The 16,187-nt window shown below is 52.6% G+C and overlaps 1 protein-coding gene across 1 annotated transcript in view; it reads right to left on the bottom strand.

Annotated features, from left to right (window-relative positions):
• PIN4 (peptidylprolyl cis/trans isomerase, NIMA-interacting 4) overlaps positions 1–16,187 on the bottom strand; it is a 43,233-nt gene that overhangs the window by 12,696 nt on the left and 14,350 nt on the right. The window contains exon 3 of the mRNA XM_077286542.1: positions 7,397–7,516. Coding sequence (XP_077142657.1) covers positions 7,397–7,516 — 120 coding nt within the window. The remainder of the gene's footprint in view (positions 1–7,396; positions 7,517–16,187) is intronic.

Raw genomic sequence — 16,187 nt, forward strand, 5'->3', positions numbered from 1 at the left:
CCATTGAGCGTCTGCTCAGTGAGCAGAAGACTCCTTTCCATATTGTCAATGGATCTCAGTGTTGGCAGCTGCACATTTAGATCCAGTATCTATGCTTACAAATGCACAACGTGCTCACATCTCGCACAGCAGTATGCACCCTCGACCGGCTGATCAAGGACTGCATACATGTGGCAAGATGTGCACTGGATGGCATTAACAATAGTGGAGCGCATTTCCTAATGGAGATTGCACCAGAATTTTTTTTTTTTATATCTTCAGTCACTGTGAAATGCTCAAATACAGCTGACTTCATAAGATGGTTCTTAGACATTTTGTAATTATGTAAATTCGCACTCAAAATAATTTTTTCCTGAAAAAATAAGGTATATTGTAATTCTTATAAGATGAAAAACTGTTTTGTAACATCTCAAATTCGCAAAAATACAGTAACAGGATCGATGAGGACATATATTTGTGTGTGTGTGTAATGGAATGTGATTCAGCACAAACATGCTCCCTCCCTCTTCATAGACTGAAGAAATATGATGTGAAGCATTTAGAGAGCTGTACCCTGAGACAAGCCTGACATAAAAGTCAACTGTCCCAGAAAGCTGACGGGGGAGGGGGCGGTGGAGCAGCGGGTCATAGAAGCTGGAGTAGCCTGTGCCGCTGCTAAAGAGAAATGAATATTAATTTGTCCTATAGTGCGCGCACAGTGACAGCTGCAGCCGCCGGCTTCCAGAAGACATCCTACTCACCCTCCAACGTGCCCTTCCAGCATCTCATTGGTCCCGGCGCCCTCACAGCATCTCGTTGGTCCCAGCTTCCAGCAGCTCTTCCTATGCTGAGTGATCACGTGGCACTACTAATTAAGGTAAAGAATATGCACGCGTCTCCACTCCCATAGGCGTGGAGGGAATATCGATTACCTTAGTGAGCGGTGCCACGTGATCGCTCAGCACAGGAAGAACTGCTGGAAGCCGGCACCAATGAGATGCTGCGAGGGCACTGGGAGCAACAAGATGATGCGAGGGCGTGCAGGAGGAGAGTGAGGATTTTTTTTGTTTTTTTGAAATGGGGAGCCAGACATACCAGGACAGCTACGGGGGAGCCTGGCATACCAGGAGAGGACAGGGGAGCCGTGCATACAAAGACGGGGGAGCCATGCATACCAGGACAGGGACAGGGGTGTCACGCTTACAAGGACAGGGATGAGGGGACAAAGCATACCTGGCTTATACTCGAGTCAATAAGCTTACCCAGTTTTCCGTGACAAAATTAGGTGCCTCGGCTTATACGCAGATCTGCTTATACTCGAGTATATACGTTTTTCTTTTTTTCAGGACAAAATAATTTTGAGAGCGAATTTACCTAATTACAAAATGTCTAAGAAGCATCTTATGAAGTCAGCTCTATTTGAGCATTTCAGCGTGACGCAAGATAAAAAATATTGTGTGTCAGTGTATAAGTTACCCAGATGAAAACAAATGCTGAGATGCGAAAATCAGTGCATACTTAGTCAGTGATAAAAATGCTCCTTCACCAGCTTCCAATCTAAAAAGACATTTACAATGCTGCCACCTAGAAGTTTACAAAGCTGTTATTGAAAAAGATCACAGTAGCACCAAGAAACCAGAGACCAGCAGTTATTAGAAATGAAAAACTATGTTACTATGTTATTTTGTGCGTCAGTGCACGTGACCCAGATGAAAACAAATGCTGTGATGCCAAAATCAGTGCATACTCCGAGACAGTGATAAAAATGCTCCTTTAAGAGCTTCCACTCTATAAAGACAATTACAACGCTGCCACCCAGAAGGTTACAAAGCTGTGACTGAAAAAGAACACAGCAGCACCAAGAAACCAGAGACCAGCACTTCCCACCAGGCAAAGGAGGAGGAAAGAGTCTCAAACATCAGTTTCAAGATATTTTGTGACAAAGTTACTGTAACAATGACAGCAGATGTGTTTAAAAGACAGCTCATTGAGCTTGTTCTGAAGGACTGTGTACCATTATCATTATTTGCACAACCAGCTTTTACAGCTGTTAGTGGAGAAATGGCTCGCAAACTTGGTGTTTCTCTGGAAAGAGAAAGTCTTAGAAAATTAGTGATTGAAGAAGCCCTTAACCAAATGTAAGATTTTAAAATAATAATAATCTTTATTTTTATAAAGAAAAAGACTCTTGAGATGCTATTGTTTTTCTTAAAAAGGATGCCCTGCACACATCACAGAGTGAACTATTTTGCTATCAACGTTCGATATGTTTGCGACCACAAATAAATTGTTACGTGGGCAGCACGGTGGCGCAGTGGTTAGCACAGCAGCCTTGCAGCGCTGGAGTCCTGGGTTCAAACCCCACCAAGGACAACATCTGCAAAGAGTTTGTATGTTCTCTCCGTGTTTGCGTGGGTTTCCTCCGGGTACTCCGGTTTCCTCCCACATTCCAAAGACATACTGATAGGGAATTTAGATTGTGAGCCCCAACGGGGACAGTGGTGATAATGTGTGCAAACTGTAAAGCGCTGCGGAATATTTTAGCGCTATATAAAAATAAAGATTATAAGATTATTAAAAATAAAGATTATTACTAAGACGCTGGCAGTAACAGATACTAAAGCTCATCACAGGAGCCAGTTTCTCCAGACCTTAGTGGAATAAGTTCTGCAAGATTATCTACTGAAAAAAAACAGGTTCTTGCTATTGTAACTGATAATGCTTCAAACATAAGTACAATTAAACTGATGAATGAGAATAAAGGAAGGTGAACAGCAGCTAGAAGAACATTTCACATTCAGTTTGTTGGAGATGGAAGGCCACAGTCCTGTTCCCATTACTACAGAAGAACAGCAAAATGATTCTTTACAATTAGATGATCTTGTTGAAGCTGCTTCACACCTCTTTCCTACTCATCACATGCGCTGCCAATGGACACAGGTGGCTGAATTGAAGGAATTGCTTCATCACCCATTTACAGTGACTAAAGTTACAAGCTGAGGATTTAACTCCTGACATTTTTATTAAGGAGTGGAAGAACTTGTTGTTTTGCCTGTACCAAAGAGGGTTAATCGCAGATAGCATTGCTGCTTCAATGAAAACGGAGAGAGAGACACTGCTATTAAAAAATACAATTCTTCTGGCAGCTGTTTATGTGGACCCGAGTCATCATATATTGCTAGATGATAATAATAATAATCTTTATTTTTTTTTTATATAGCGCTAACATATTACGCAGCGCTTTACAGTTTGCACACATTATCATCGCTGTCCCCGATGGGGCTCACAATCTAAATTCCCTATCAGTATGTCTTTGGAATGTGGGAGGAAACCGGAGTGCCCGGAGGAAACCCACGCAAACATGGAGAGAACATACAAACTCTTTGCAGATGTTGTCCAAGGTGGGATTAGAACCCAGGACTCCAGCGCTGCAAGGCTCAACAGCTTACTAAAGGAAAAGAAGCTGCGATTGAGTTGAGGTAGCAGTTAGGATGAGTGGGCTACAGGGCGGCCAAGAGCAAGAGGACTTGGGTCCTGCCAGTGCTGCTGCTGCCGTTCCTTCATCCTCATCAGATGAGGTGTTTGATTTCGACAACTATTTGAACGACATGGAGCAGGCAAAGCGTTGCCACAGGGAAAAAGATAACACTCCCATAGAAAACAGATTGACCATATTTCAGCAACGTTTTTCACTTGCTCTCAAAAGAAATAGAAGAGTTCATTCGTTCATCAAAACTGACTGTGCACGAGGCAATTCCTTTATACCCTGAAATTGTTAGAGATGTTGCCCATGTGGTTACCACTTTGTCACCAACCCAAGTTAGTGTAGAGAGGTTGTTATCTAGCCTTAAAATAATTAGGCCAGATGTGAGGTCATCTATAAAGGAGGCGATACTACTTCTCAGATGAAATTCGTAGACTGCACAAATTCTATTCAGTACATTGTTGTTGAAAAATTTATTTTTCCACTTACTGCAGAGTGTATAATAAACTGTAAATATGCAAAGTTTTTTTGTTCTAATGTTGTATTCCAATAAATATATTTTATGTTCTATCTAAATGGCTTGATTATTGTATCATAATAAAGATTAAAAGCAGTAAATGTATCACTTAAACATGAGCCATGTATGAGGGAGTCGGAGGTTTGGCTTACTGACTCCACAGCCCTGTATAGAACACATACATACACCAGAGGGGAGCGGCCAACACAGAACAGCTGACACAATCCAGGAAGTTGTTAGTGGTGTAGGTCAGGTTTTATAAAGCTCAGCATTCTGAGCACTGCTACATCTACAGGGATTGTATACAAACCACACCAAGCAGTCCTGTAAGTGTAGCATCACGAATCAGACTATATGCGCCCCTACTCCATGCAGCTCTCAGGTTACACAGCAGAAACCTGCTGACATATTCCCCATAACAAGGCTTGCCACTTGACAGTTTCTGGTTTGGCTTTTATGCCATGTGCAGACCAGTGTTTCAAGGTGTTCCCTCTGTTCAGTGCAAAGCAAGAGATTTGATTTGTGTGTATGAGAGGATTCTGTTCTGCTTTTACCACAATCTTGACATTTAGGACTGCTACTTCCAGTAGGTGGCACTAGTCTCCTCCTCTATGAAGAGGCAATTTTCATATTCATTTCTCACAGGCCATGTGTTCTCCTCTAAGAGTCCTCACACTAGCATGTCACCCTCCACAAGAGACGTCACCAGCCTAAACCAAAGTCAGTCCTACACAGCCACAATAATGAGGTCAGGCTGATTCATGTGATTCGGACAGCATGAATCTTCTGGCATGTTCCATGTAAAACACAAAGCTATACATACTATGGCCAATACATTGGAAATGTTTGAGGCAGGAGTGGAAAAATTGCTGCACAATTATCTGCACAATTGCTGTTATCAATCAACAAAAAGCACAAAAGTAATTGGACAAAAGAAAAAATGCTTATTACAGGTAACAAAATATTGTAATATCAAAAGAAAGTGCACAAATGACAGAGCTGGAAGCTTAGCCATGTAACCTACTGAGCGGCTCCTGGTAATACAGGCAATGGTGGCGCTTACTGGAACATTCTCTTACCTGTAGGGGATCACCACAACCACATCATTTACACATTTATACACAGCTCAAAAAAATAAAGGGAACACTAAAATCCCACATCCTAGATGTCTCTGAATGAAATATTCCAGTTGTAAATCTTTACTCATTACATGGTCGAATGTCTTGAGAACAATGAAACCTAAAAATTATCAATGTAAATCAAAATGAATATCCCATGGAGGTCTGGAGTTGGAATGATCCTCAAAAGCAAAGTGGAAAATCAAATTACAGGCTGATCCAACTTCAGTGGAAATGCCTCATGACAAGGAAATGATGCTCAGTAGTGTGTGTGGCCTCCACGTGCCTGTATGACCACCCTACAATGCCTGGGCATGCTCCTGATGAGGCGGCAGATGGTCTCCTGAGGGATCTCCTCCCAGACCTGGACTAATGCATCTGCCAACTCCTGGACAGTCTGTGGTGCAACGTGACGTTGGTGGATGGTGCGAGACATGATGTCCCAGATGTACTCAATCAGATTCAGGTTTGTGGAATGGGCGGGCCAGTCCTTAGCTTCAATGCCTTCATCTTGCAGGAACTGCAGACACACTCTAGCCACATGAGGTCTGGCATTGTCCTGCATTACGAGAAACCCAGGGCCAACCGCACCAGCATATGGTCTCACAAGGGGTCTGAGGATCTCATCTTGGGACCTAAGGGCAGCCATGCTACCTCTGGCGAGCACATGGAGGGCTGTGCGGCCCTCCAAAGAAATGCCACCCCACACCATTACTGACCCACTGCCAAACATTGCAGGCAGCAGATCGCTCTCCACGGTGTCTCCAGACTCTGTCACATGCTCAATAGGAACCTGCTCTCATGCGTGAAGAGAAAAGAGTGCAAATGACAAATCTGCCAATCTTGGTGTTCTCTGCCAAATGCCAATCGCCCTGCACAGTGTTGGGCTGTAAGCACAACATCCAGTTGTGGACATTAGGCCCTCACACCACCCTCAAGGAGTCTGTTTCTGACAGTCTGAGCAGACAAATGGATGTTACTGTCCTAATGGAGGTCATTTTGCAGGGCTCTGACAGTGCTCCTCCTGGTCCTCCTTGCACAAAGGAGGAGGTAGCGGTCATGCTGCTGGGTTGTTGCCCTCTTACGGCCCCTCCACATCTCCTGGTATCTGCTCCATACTCAGGACACTACGCTGACAGACACAGCTACCCTTCTTGCCACAACTCACATTGATGTGCCATCCTGGATGACCTGTACTATCTCAGCAGCCTCTGTGGGGTGTAGACACTGCCTCATGCTACTTTACAGTACAGATAAGGGGTGAGAGCAATAACAAAATGCAAAAGTAACCAAAACAAAAGTCAGAAAAGATGAGAACAGAGAAATGGTCTGTGGTCACCCCCTGCAGAACCACTCCTTTATATGGATTGTCTTGCTAATTGCCGATAATTTCTACCTGTTGTCTGTTCCATTTGTACAAAAGCAGGAGGAAATTATTCACAATCGGTGTTTCTTTATAACTAGACAGGATGATTTCACAGAAGTGTGATTGACTCGGAGTTACATTGCGTTGTTTAAGTGTTCCTATATATTTTAGCAGTGTATAAACGAGCAAATCATCCTGCTCAAATCAGTACAAATGTACTTTGATCAACAGCTCCCCCCACAGTATAATATCTTCCACAAGGCCCATCACACAATATCATTCCATACAGCCCCGCGCTGTATAATGTCCCCACGACCCACACTACAGCATTATGGCACCCAGCCCCCACCCACACACGTACGATGTGCCCACAGGCCCACAACACAGTGTTATGGCCTCTTACCTTTCCCCCACAAAATTACTGGCCAATAATTACAATATTTTTTTAGTTCTGGTTTAGTTTCTTGTACTTTTCGCAAACAGGGGAATGGGTCCCCTTTCTTGGGCTGTCCATTTTGTAGCCATAGGTTTCCACGGGCTGGTGTCTGACTCTGTCCTTACTATCTTTACGTCTGCTGACACTCTCAGTTCAAATACAAGTTAGGAACCATCCTGATGTCCAGTTGATGACGTCTGAAGAGACCAGCTACAATATTGCTCCTAATGTTTGGAAAATGTCACCTTCCTTCGGGACTGCAGAACATTAGTTTTTGCTTACATGAGGTCTTTTGCCTGCAGAGTGTAGATGCCTTAAGTCGGGAAACATCCGAGTGCTTGTGCGATCTTGGCCACCCAAGCTGGGCGGGGAGACAGCGCACCCACCAAAGCCGGGGCCGGGCTGCGGTGCACCCACCAAAGCCGGGGCGGGGCCGCAGGGAACAGTAGTAAACAGGTATAATGTGTGATAAATAGAATAACTGATGAGTGGTTACCCCTTGTCTGGCCTTGTCCTCGCTGTACTGTGTCGCCACCTCACTAAATCGCACTCCAGACTTCAGCTTCTCCATGGCCTCCATGACTCGTCCATGTTTCTCACACAGAATGTGTCTCACCTAAACACAAGAAGAACATGACTCCAGCCGGCGGAGGCAATCACACTAATGGGAGTGCATCACTTATCGGAGGACAGAAGCAGGATGGCATCTCCAGGAAGAAAAGATCTGCCAGTCTGGGGCAATAACCGGCAATTCTCAGCTAGAAAGTGTCTGCAGGTAACCTCCTCATCCTGATCATGGGGAGCAGCATCTTTCTCCCGGTCTGACACCGATCTGTGCGAGCAGCAGAAAACACATCGGCCCCATTTCATTACTCATTTTAGGATACTGTTATTATCCTGCAGGTTTATTCTGCCACCATGTGGTGCCAGCACTGAGAGCCCCGCTGCCGGGAGCCTTCAGTCAGAGGCGGCGTCTAACCGTTCCGCTAGGAAGCGAAGGGTTTCTAGGGGGTCAGAATGTCACAGATCAGCCAGTAATCACCTATATTGTGATAGCCCCTTATATACAAAGAGAATCTGTCACCAAGTATTTGCACCTTATCTGAGAACTGCATAATGTACAGACAGAGACCCTGATTCCAGCAATGTCACACTTACTGGGCTGCTTCATGTAGTTTAGATATAATCACAATTTTATCAGTAGGAGATGATCACTAGAAGACTATTAACTCTGCTGCCAGGTAGGCCTCCATATTAATGAGCTCTGTGTAATCAGACCCGATCACTGATTCTATGTATGCATGGTGTACAAAATTATCACAGAAACCTGTCGCTCTGAGAGATGGCATTACACACACCTGCCGCTCCGCATGGAAAGCGGGCGTTACACACAGCTACAGCTCCGTGGATAAAGCGGGCATTACACACAGCTGCCATTCCGCGGATAGGGTGGGCATTACACACAGCTACAGCTCCATGGGGAGAACGGGCGTTACACACAGCTACAGCTCCATGGGGAGGACGGACGTTACACACAGCTACAGCTCCATGGGGAGGGCAGGGGTTACACACAGCTACTATTCCATGGGGAGGACGGACGTTACACACAGCTACAGCTCCATGGGGAGGGCAGGGGTTACACACAGCTACCGCTCCATGGGGAGGACGGACGTTACACACAGCTACCGCTCCATGGGGAGGACGGGCGTTACACACAGCTACCGCTCCATGGGGAGGGCAGGGGTTACACACAGCTACTATTCCATGGGGAGGACGGACGTTACACACAGCTACAGCTCCATGGGGAGGGCAGGGGTTACACACACAGCTACAGCTCCATGGGGAGGGCAGGGGTTACACACAGCTACAGCTCCATGGGGAGGGCAGGGGTTACACACAGCTACCGCTCCATGGGGAGGACGGGCGTTACACACAGCTACAGCTCCATGGGGAGGACGGGCGTTACACACAGCTACAGCTCCATGGGGAGGACGGGCGTTACACACAGCTACAGCTCCATGGGGAGGGCAGGGGTTACACACAGCTACAGCTCCATGGGGAGGACGGGCGTTACACACAGCTACAGCTCCATGGGGAGGACGGGCGTTACACACAGCTACAGCTCCATGGGGAGGGCAGGGGTTACACACAGCTACAGCTCCATGGGGAGGACGGGCGTTACACACAGCTACAGCTCCATGGGGAGGGCAGGGGTTACACACAGCTACAGCTCCATGGGGAGGGCAGGGGTTACACACAGCTACAGCTCCATGGGGAGGACGGGCGTTACACACAGCTACAGCTCCATGGGGAGGACGGGCGTTACACACAGCTACCGCTCCATGGGGAGGACGGGCGTTACACACAGCTACCGCTCCATGGGGAGGGCAGGGGTTACACACAGCTACAGCTCCATGGGGAGGGCAGGGGTTACACACAGCTACCGCTCCATGGGGAGGACGGGCGTTACACACAGCTACAGCTCCATGGGGAGGGCAGGGGTTACACACAGCTACAGCTCCATGGGGAGGGCAGGGGTTACACACAGCTACCGCTCCATGGGGAGGACGGACGTTACACACAGCTACCGCTCCATGGGGAGGACGGACGTTACACACAGCTACAGCTCCATGGGGAGGGCAGGGGTTACACACAGCTACAGCTCCATGGGGAGGACGGGCGTTACACACAGCTACAGCTCCATGGGGAGGGCAGGGGTTACACACAGCTACCGCTCCATGGGGAGGACGCACGTTACACACAGCTACAGCTCCATGGGGAGGGCAGGGGTTACACACAGCTACAGCTCCATGGGGAGGACGGGCGTTACACACAGCTACAGCTCCATGGGGAGGGCAGGGGTTACACACAGCTACAGCTCCATGGGGAGGGCAGGGGTTACACACAGCTACCGCTCCATAGGGAGGACGGGCGTTTAACACAGCTACAGCTCCATGGGGAGGACAGGCGTTACACACAGCTACAGCTCCATGGGGAGGACGGGCGTTACACACAGCTACAGCTCCATGGGGAGGACGGACGTTACACACAGCTACAGCTCCATGGGGAGGACGGGCATTACACACAGCTACCGCTCCATGGGGAGGACGGGCGTTACACACAGCTACAGCTCCATGGGGAGGACGGGCGTTACACACAGCTACCACTCCATGGGGAGGGCAGGGGTTACACACAGCTACAGCTCCATGGGGAGGGCAGGGGTTACACACAGCTACCGCTCCATGGGGAGGACGGGCGTTACACACAGCTACAGCTCCATGGGGAGGACGGGCGTTACACACAGCTACAGCTCCATGGGGAGGACGGACGTTACACAAAGCTACAGCTCCATGGGGAGGGCAGGGGTTACACACAGCTACAGCTCCATGGGGAGGACGGGCATTACACACAGCTACAGCTCCATGGGGAGGACGGGCGTTACACACAGCTACAGCTCCATGGGGAGGGCAGGGGTTACACACAGCTACAGCTCCATGGGGAGGACGGGCATTACACACAGCTACAGCTCCATGGGGAGGACGGGCGTTACACACAGCTACAGCTCCATGGGGAGGGCAGGGGTTACACACAGCTACAGCTCCATGGGGAGGGCAGGGGTTACACACAGCTACCGCTCCATGGGGAGGACGGGCATTACACACAGCTACCGCTCCATGGGGAGGACGGGCGTTACACACAGCTACAGCTCCATGGGGAGGGCAGGGGTTACACACAGCTACAGCTCCATGGGGAGGACGGGCATTACACACAGCTACAGCTCCATGGGGAGGGCAGGGGTTACACACAGCTACAGCTCTATAGGGAGGACGGGCGTTACACACAGCTACTGCTCCATGGGGAGGACGGGCGTTACACACAGCTACCGCTCCATGGGGAGGACGGGCGTTACACACAGCTACAGCTCCATGGGGAGGACGGGCGTTACACACAGCTACAGCTCCATGGGGAGGACGGGCGTTACACACAGCTACAGCTCCATGGGGAGGGCAGGGGTTACACACAGCTACCGCTCCATGGGGAGGGCAGCGGTTACACACAGCTACAGCTCCATGGGGAGGACGGGCGTTACACACAGCTACCGCTCCATGGGGAGGACGGGCGTTACACACAGCTACCGCTCCATGGGGAGGACAGGGGTTACACACAGCTACAGCTCCATGGGGAGGACGGGCGTTACACACAGCTACCGCTCCATGGGGAGGGCAGGGGTTACACACAGCTACAGCTCCATGGGGAGGACGGGCGTTACACACAGCTACAGCTCCATGGGGAGGGCAGGGGTTACACACAGCTACAGCTCCATGGGGAGGACGGGCGTTACACACAGCTACCGCTCCATGGGGAGGATGGGCGTTACACACAGCTACAGCTCCATGGGGAGGGCAGGGGTTACACACAGCTACCGCTCCATGGGGAGGACAGGGGTTACACACAGCTACCGCTCCATGGGGAGGGCAGGGGTTACACACAGCTACAGCTCCATGGGGAGGGCAGGGGTTACACACAGATACAGCTCCATGGGGAGGGCAGGGGTTTCACACAGCTACAGCTCCATGGGGAGGACGGGCGTTACACACAGCTACAGCTCCATGGGGAGGACGGGCGCTACACACAGCTACAGCTCCATGGGGAGGGCAGGGGTTACACACAGCTACAGCTCCATGGGGAGGGCAGGGGTTACACACAGCTACAGCTCCATGGGGAGGGCAGGGGTTTCACACAGCTACAGCTCCATGGGGAGGACGGGCGTTACACACAGCTACCGCTCCATGGGGAGGGCAGGGGTTACACACAGCTACTGCTCCATGGGGAGGACGGGCGTTACACACAGCTACAGCTCCATGGGGAGGGCAGGGGTTACACACAGCTACCGCTCCATGGGGAGGACGGACGTTACACACAGCTACAGCTCCATGGGGAGGACGGGCGTTACACACAGCTACAGCTCCATGGGGAGGACGGGCGTTACACACAGCTACCGCTCCATGGGGAGGACGGGCGTTACACACAGCTACAGCTCCATGGGGAGGGCAGGGGTTACACACAGCTACCGCTCCATGGGGAGGGCAGGGGTTACACACAGCTACCGCTCCATGGGGAGGGCAGCGGTTACACACAGCTACAGCTCCATGGGGAGGACGGGCGTTACACACAGCTACAGCTCCATGGGGAGGACGGGCGTTACACACAGCTACCGCTCCATGGGGAGGACGGGCGTTACACACAGCTACAGCTCCATGGGGAGGGCAGGGGTTACACAAAGCTACAGCTCCATGGGGAGGACGGGCGTTACACACAGCTACCGCTCCATGGGGAGGACGGACGTTACACACAGCTACAGCTCCATGGGGAGGGCAGGGGTTACACACAGCTACAGCTCCATGGGGAGGACGGGCGTTACACACAGCTACCGCTCCATGGGGAGGGCAGGGGTTACACACAGCTACCGCTCCATGGGGAGGACGGACGTTACACACAGCTACAGCTCCATGGGGAGGGCAGGGGTTACACACAGCTACCGCTCCATGGGGAGGACGGACGTTACACACAGCTACCGCTCCATGGGGAGGGCAGGGGTTACACACAGCTACCGCTCCATGGGGAGGACGGACGTTACACACAGCTACAGCTCCATGGGGAGGACGGGCGTTACACACAGCTACAGCTCCATGGGGAGGGCAGGGGTTACACACAGCTACCGCTCCATAGGGAGGACGGGCGTTAAACACAGCTACAGCTCCATGGGGAGGACAGGCGTTACACACAGCTACAGCTCCATGGGGAGGGCAGGGGTTACACACAGCTACAGCTCCATGGGGAGGGCAGGGGTTACACACAGCTACCGCTCCATGGGGAGGGCAGGGGTTACACACAGCTACCGCTCCATGGGGAGGACGGGCGTTACACACAGCTACAGCTCCATGGGGAGAACGGGCGTTACACACAGCTACCGCTCCATGGGGAGGACGGGCGTTACACACAGCTACAGCTCCATGGGGAGAACGGGCGTTACACACAGCTACAGCTCCATGGGGAGGGCAGGGGTTACACACAGCTACAGCTCCATGGGGAGGACGGACGTTACACACAGCTACAGCTCCATGGGGAGGACGGGCGTTACACACAGCTACCACTCCATGGGGAGGGCAGGGGTTACACACAGCTACAGCTCCATGGGGAGGGCAGGGGTTACACACAGCTACCGCTCCATGGGGAGGACGGGCGTTACACACAGCTACAGCTCCATGGGGAGGACGGGCGTTACACACAGCTACAGCTCCATGGGGAGGACGGACGTTACACAAAGCTACAGCTCCATGGGGAGGGCAGGGGTTACACACAGCTACAGCTCCATGGGGAGGACGGGCATTACACACAGCTACAGCTCCATGGGGAGGACGGGCGTTACACACAGCTACAGCTCCATGGGGAGGGCAGGGGTTACACACAGCTACAGCTCCATGGGGAGGACGGGCGTTACACACAGCTACAGCTCCATGGGGAGGGCAGGGGTTACACACAGCTACAGCTCCATGGGGAGGGCAGGGGTTACACACAGCTACCGCTCCATGGGGAGGACGGGCATTACACACAGCTACCGCTCCATGGGGAGGACGGGCGTTACACACAGCTACAGCTCCATGGGGAGGGCAGGGGTTACACACAGCTACAGCTCCATGGGGAGGACGGGCGTTACACACAGCTACAGCTCAATGGGGAGGACGGGCGTTACACAAAGCTACAGCTCCATGGGGAGGACGGGCATTACACACAGCTACAGCTCCATGGGGAGGGCAGGGGTTACACACAGCTACCGCTCCATGGGGAGGACGGGCGTTACACACAGCTACAGCTCCATGGGGAGGACGGGCGTTACACACAGCTACCGCTCCATGGGGAGGACAGGGGTTACACACAGCTACAGCTCCATGGGGAGGACGGGCGTTACACACAGCTACCGCTCCATGGGGAGGGCAGGGGTTACACACAGCTACTGCTCCATGGGGAGGACGGGCGTTACACACAGCTACCGCTCCATGGGGAGGACGGGCGTTACACACAGCTACAGCTCCATGGGGAGGACGGGCGTTACACACAGCTACAGCTCCATGGGGAGGACGGGCGTTACACACAGCTACAGCTCCATGGGGAGGGCAGGGGTTACACACAGCTACCGCTCCATGGGGAGGGCAGCGGTTACACACAGCTACAGCTCCATGGGGAGGACGGGCGTTACACACAGCTACCGCTCCATGGGGAGGACGGGCGTTACACACAGCTACCGCTCCATGGGGAGGACAGGGGTTACACACAGCTACAGCTCCATGGGGAGGACGGGCGTTACACACAGCTACAGCTCCATGGGGAGGGCAGGGGTTACACACAGCTACAGCTCCATGGGGAGGACGGGCGTTACACACAGCTACCGCTCCATGGGGAGGATGGGCGTTACACACAGCTACAGCTCCATGGGGAGGGCAGGGGTTACACACAGCTACCGCTCCATGGGGAGGACAGGGGTTACACACAGCTACCGCTCCATGGGGAGGGCAGGGGTTACACACAGCTACAGCTCCATGGGGAGGGCAGGGGTTACACACAGATACAGCTCCATGGGGAGGGCAGGGGTTTCACACAGCTACAGCTCCATGGGGAGGACGGGCGTTACACACAGCTACAGCTCCATGGGGAGGACGGGCGCTACACACAGCTACAGCTCCATGGGGAGGGCAGGGGTTACACACAGCTACAGCTCCATGGGGAGGGCAGGGGTTACACACAGCTACAGCTCCATGGGGAGGGCAGGGGTTTCACACAGCTACAGCTCCATGGGGAGGACGGGCGTTACACACAGCTACCGCTCCATGGGGAGGGCAGGGGTTACACACAGCTACAGCTCCATGGGGAGGACGGGCGTTACACACAGCTACCGCTCCATGGGGAGGGCAGGGGTTACACACAGCTACTGCTCCATGGGGAGGACGGGCGTTACACACAGCTACAGCTCCATGGGGAGGGCAGGGGTTACACACAGCTACCGCTCCATGGGGAGGACGGACGTTACACACAGCTACAGCTCCATGGGGAGGACGGGCGCTACACACAGCTACAGCTCCATGGGGAGGGCAGGGGTTACACACAGCTACAGCTCCATGGGGAGGACGGACGTTACACACAGCTACAGCTCCATGGGGAGGACGGGCGTTACACACAGCTACCGCTCCATGGGGAGGACGGGCGTTACACACAGCTACAGCTCCATGGGGAGGGCAGGGGTTACACACAGCTACCGCTCCATGGGGAGGGCAGGGGTTACACACAGCTACCGCTCCATGGGGAGGGCAGCGGTTACACACAGCTACAGCTCCATGGGGAGGACGGGCGTTACACACAGCTACAGCTCCATGGGGAGGACGGGCGTTACACACAGCTACCGCTCCATGGGGAGGACGGGCGTTACACACAGCTACAGCTCCATGGGGAGGGCAGGGGTTACACACAGCTACTATTCCATGGGGAGGACGGGCGTTACACACAGCTACCGCTCCATGGGGAGGACAGGGGTTACACACAGCTACCGCTCCATGGGGAGGACGGGCGCTACACACAGCTACAGCTCCATGGGGAGGGCAGGGGTTACACACAGCTACAGCTCCATGGGGAGGACGGGCGCTACACACAGCTACAGCTCCATGGGGAGGGCAGGGGTTACACACAGCTACAGCTCCATGGGGAGGGCAGGGGTTACACACAGCTACAGCTCCATGGGGAGGGCAGGGGTTACACACAGCTACAGCTCCATGGGGAGGACGGGCGTTACACACAGCTACCACTCCATGGGGAGGGCAGGGGTTACACACAGCTACAGCTCCATGGGGAGGACGGGCGTTACACACAGCTACAGCTCCATGGGGAGGACGGGCGTTACACAAAGCTACAGCTCCATGGGGAGGACGGGCATTACACACAGCTACAGCTCCATGGGGAGGGCAGGGGTTACACACAGCTACCGCTCCATGGGGAGGACGGGCGTTACACACAGCTACAGCTCCATGGGGAGGACGGGCGTTACACACAGCTACCGCTCCATGGGGAGGACAGGGGTTACACACAGCTACAGCTCCATGGGGAGGACGGGCGTTACACACAGCTACCGCTCCATGGGGAGGGCAGGGGTTACACACAGCTACTGCTCCATGGGGAGGACGGGCGTTACACACAGCTACCGCTCCATGGGGAGGACGGGCGTTACACACAGCTACAGC

The sequence above is a fragment of the Ranitomeya variabilis genome, chromosome 2 (genome assembly GCF_051348905.1).
Source record: "Ranitomeya variabilis isolate aRanVar5 chromosome 2, aRanVar5.hap1, whole genome shotgun sequence".
In the NCBI taxonomy this organism is placed as follows: domain Eukaryota; kingdom Metazoa; phylum Chordata; class Amphibia; order Anura; family Dendrobatidae; genus Ranitomeya; species Ranitomeya variabilis.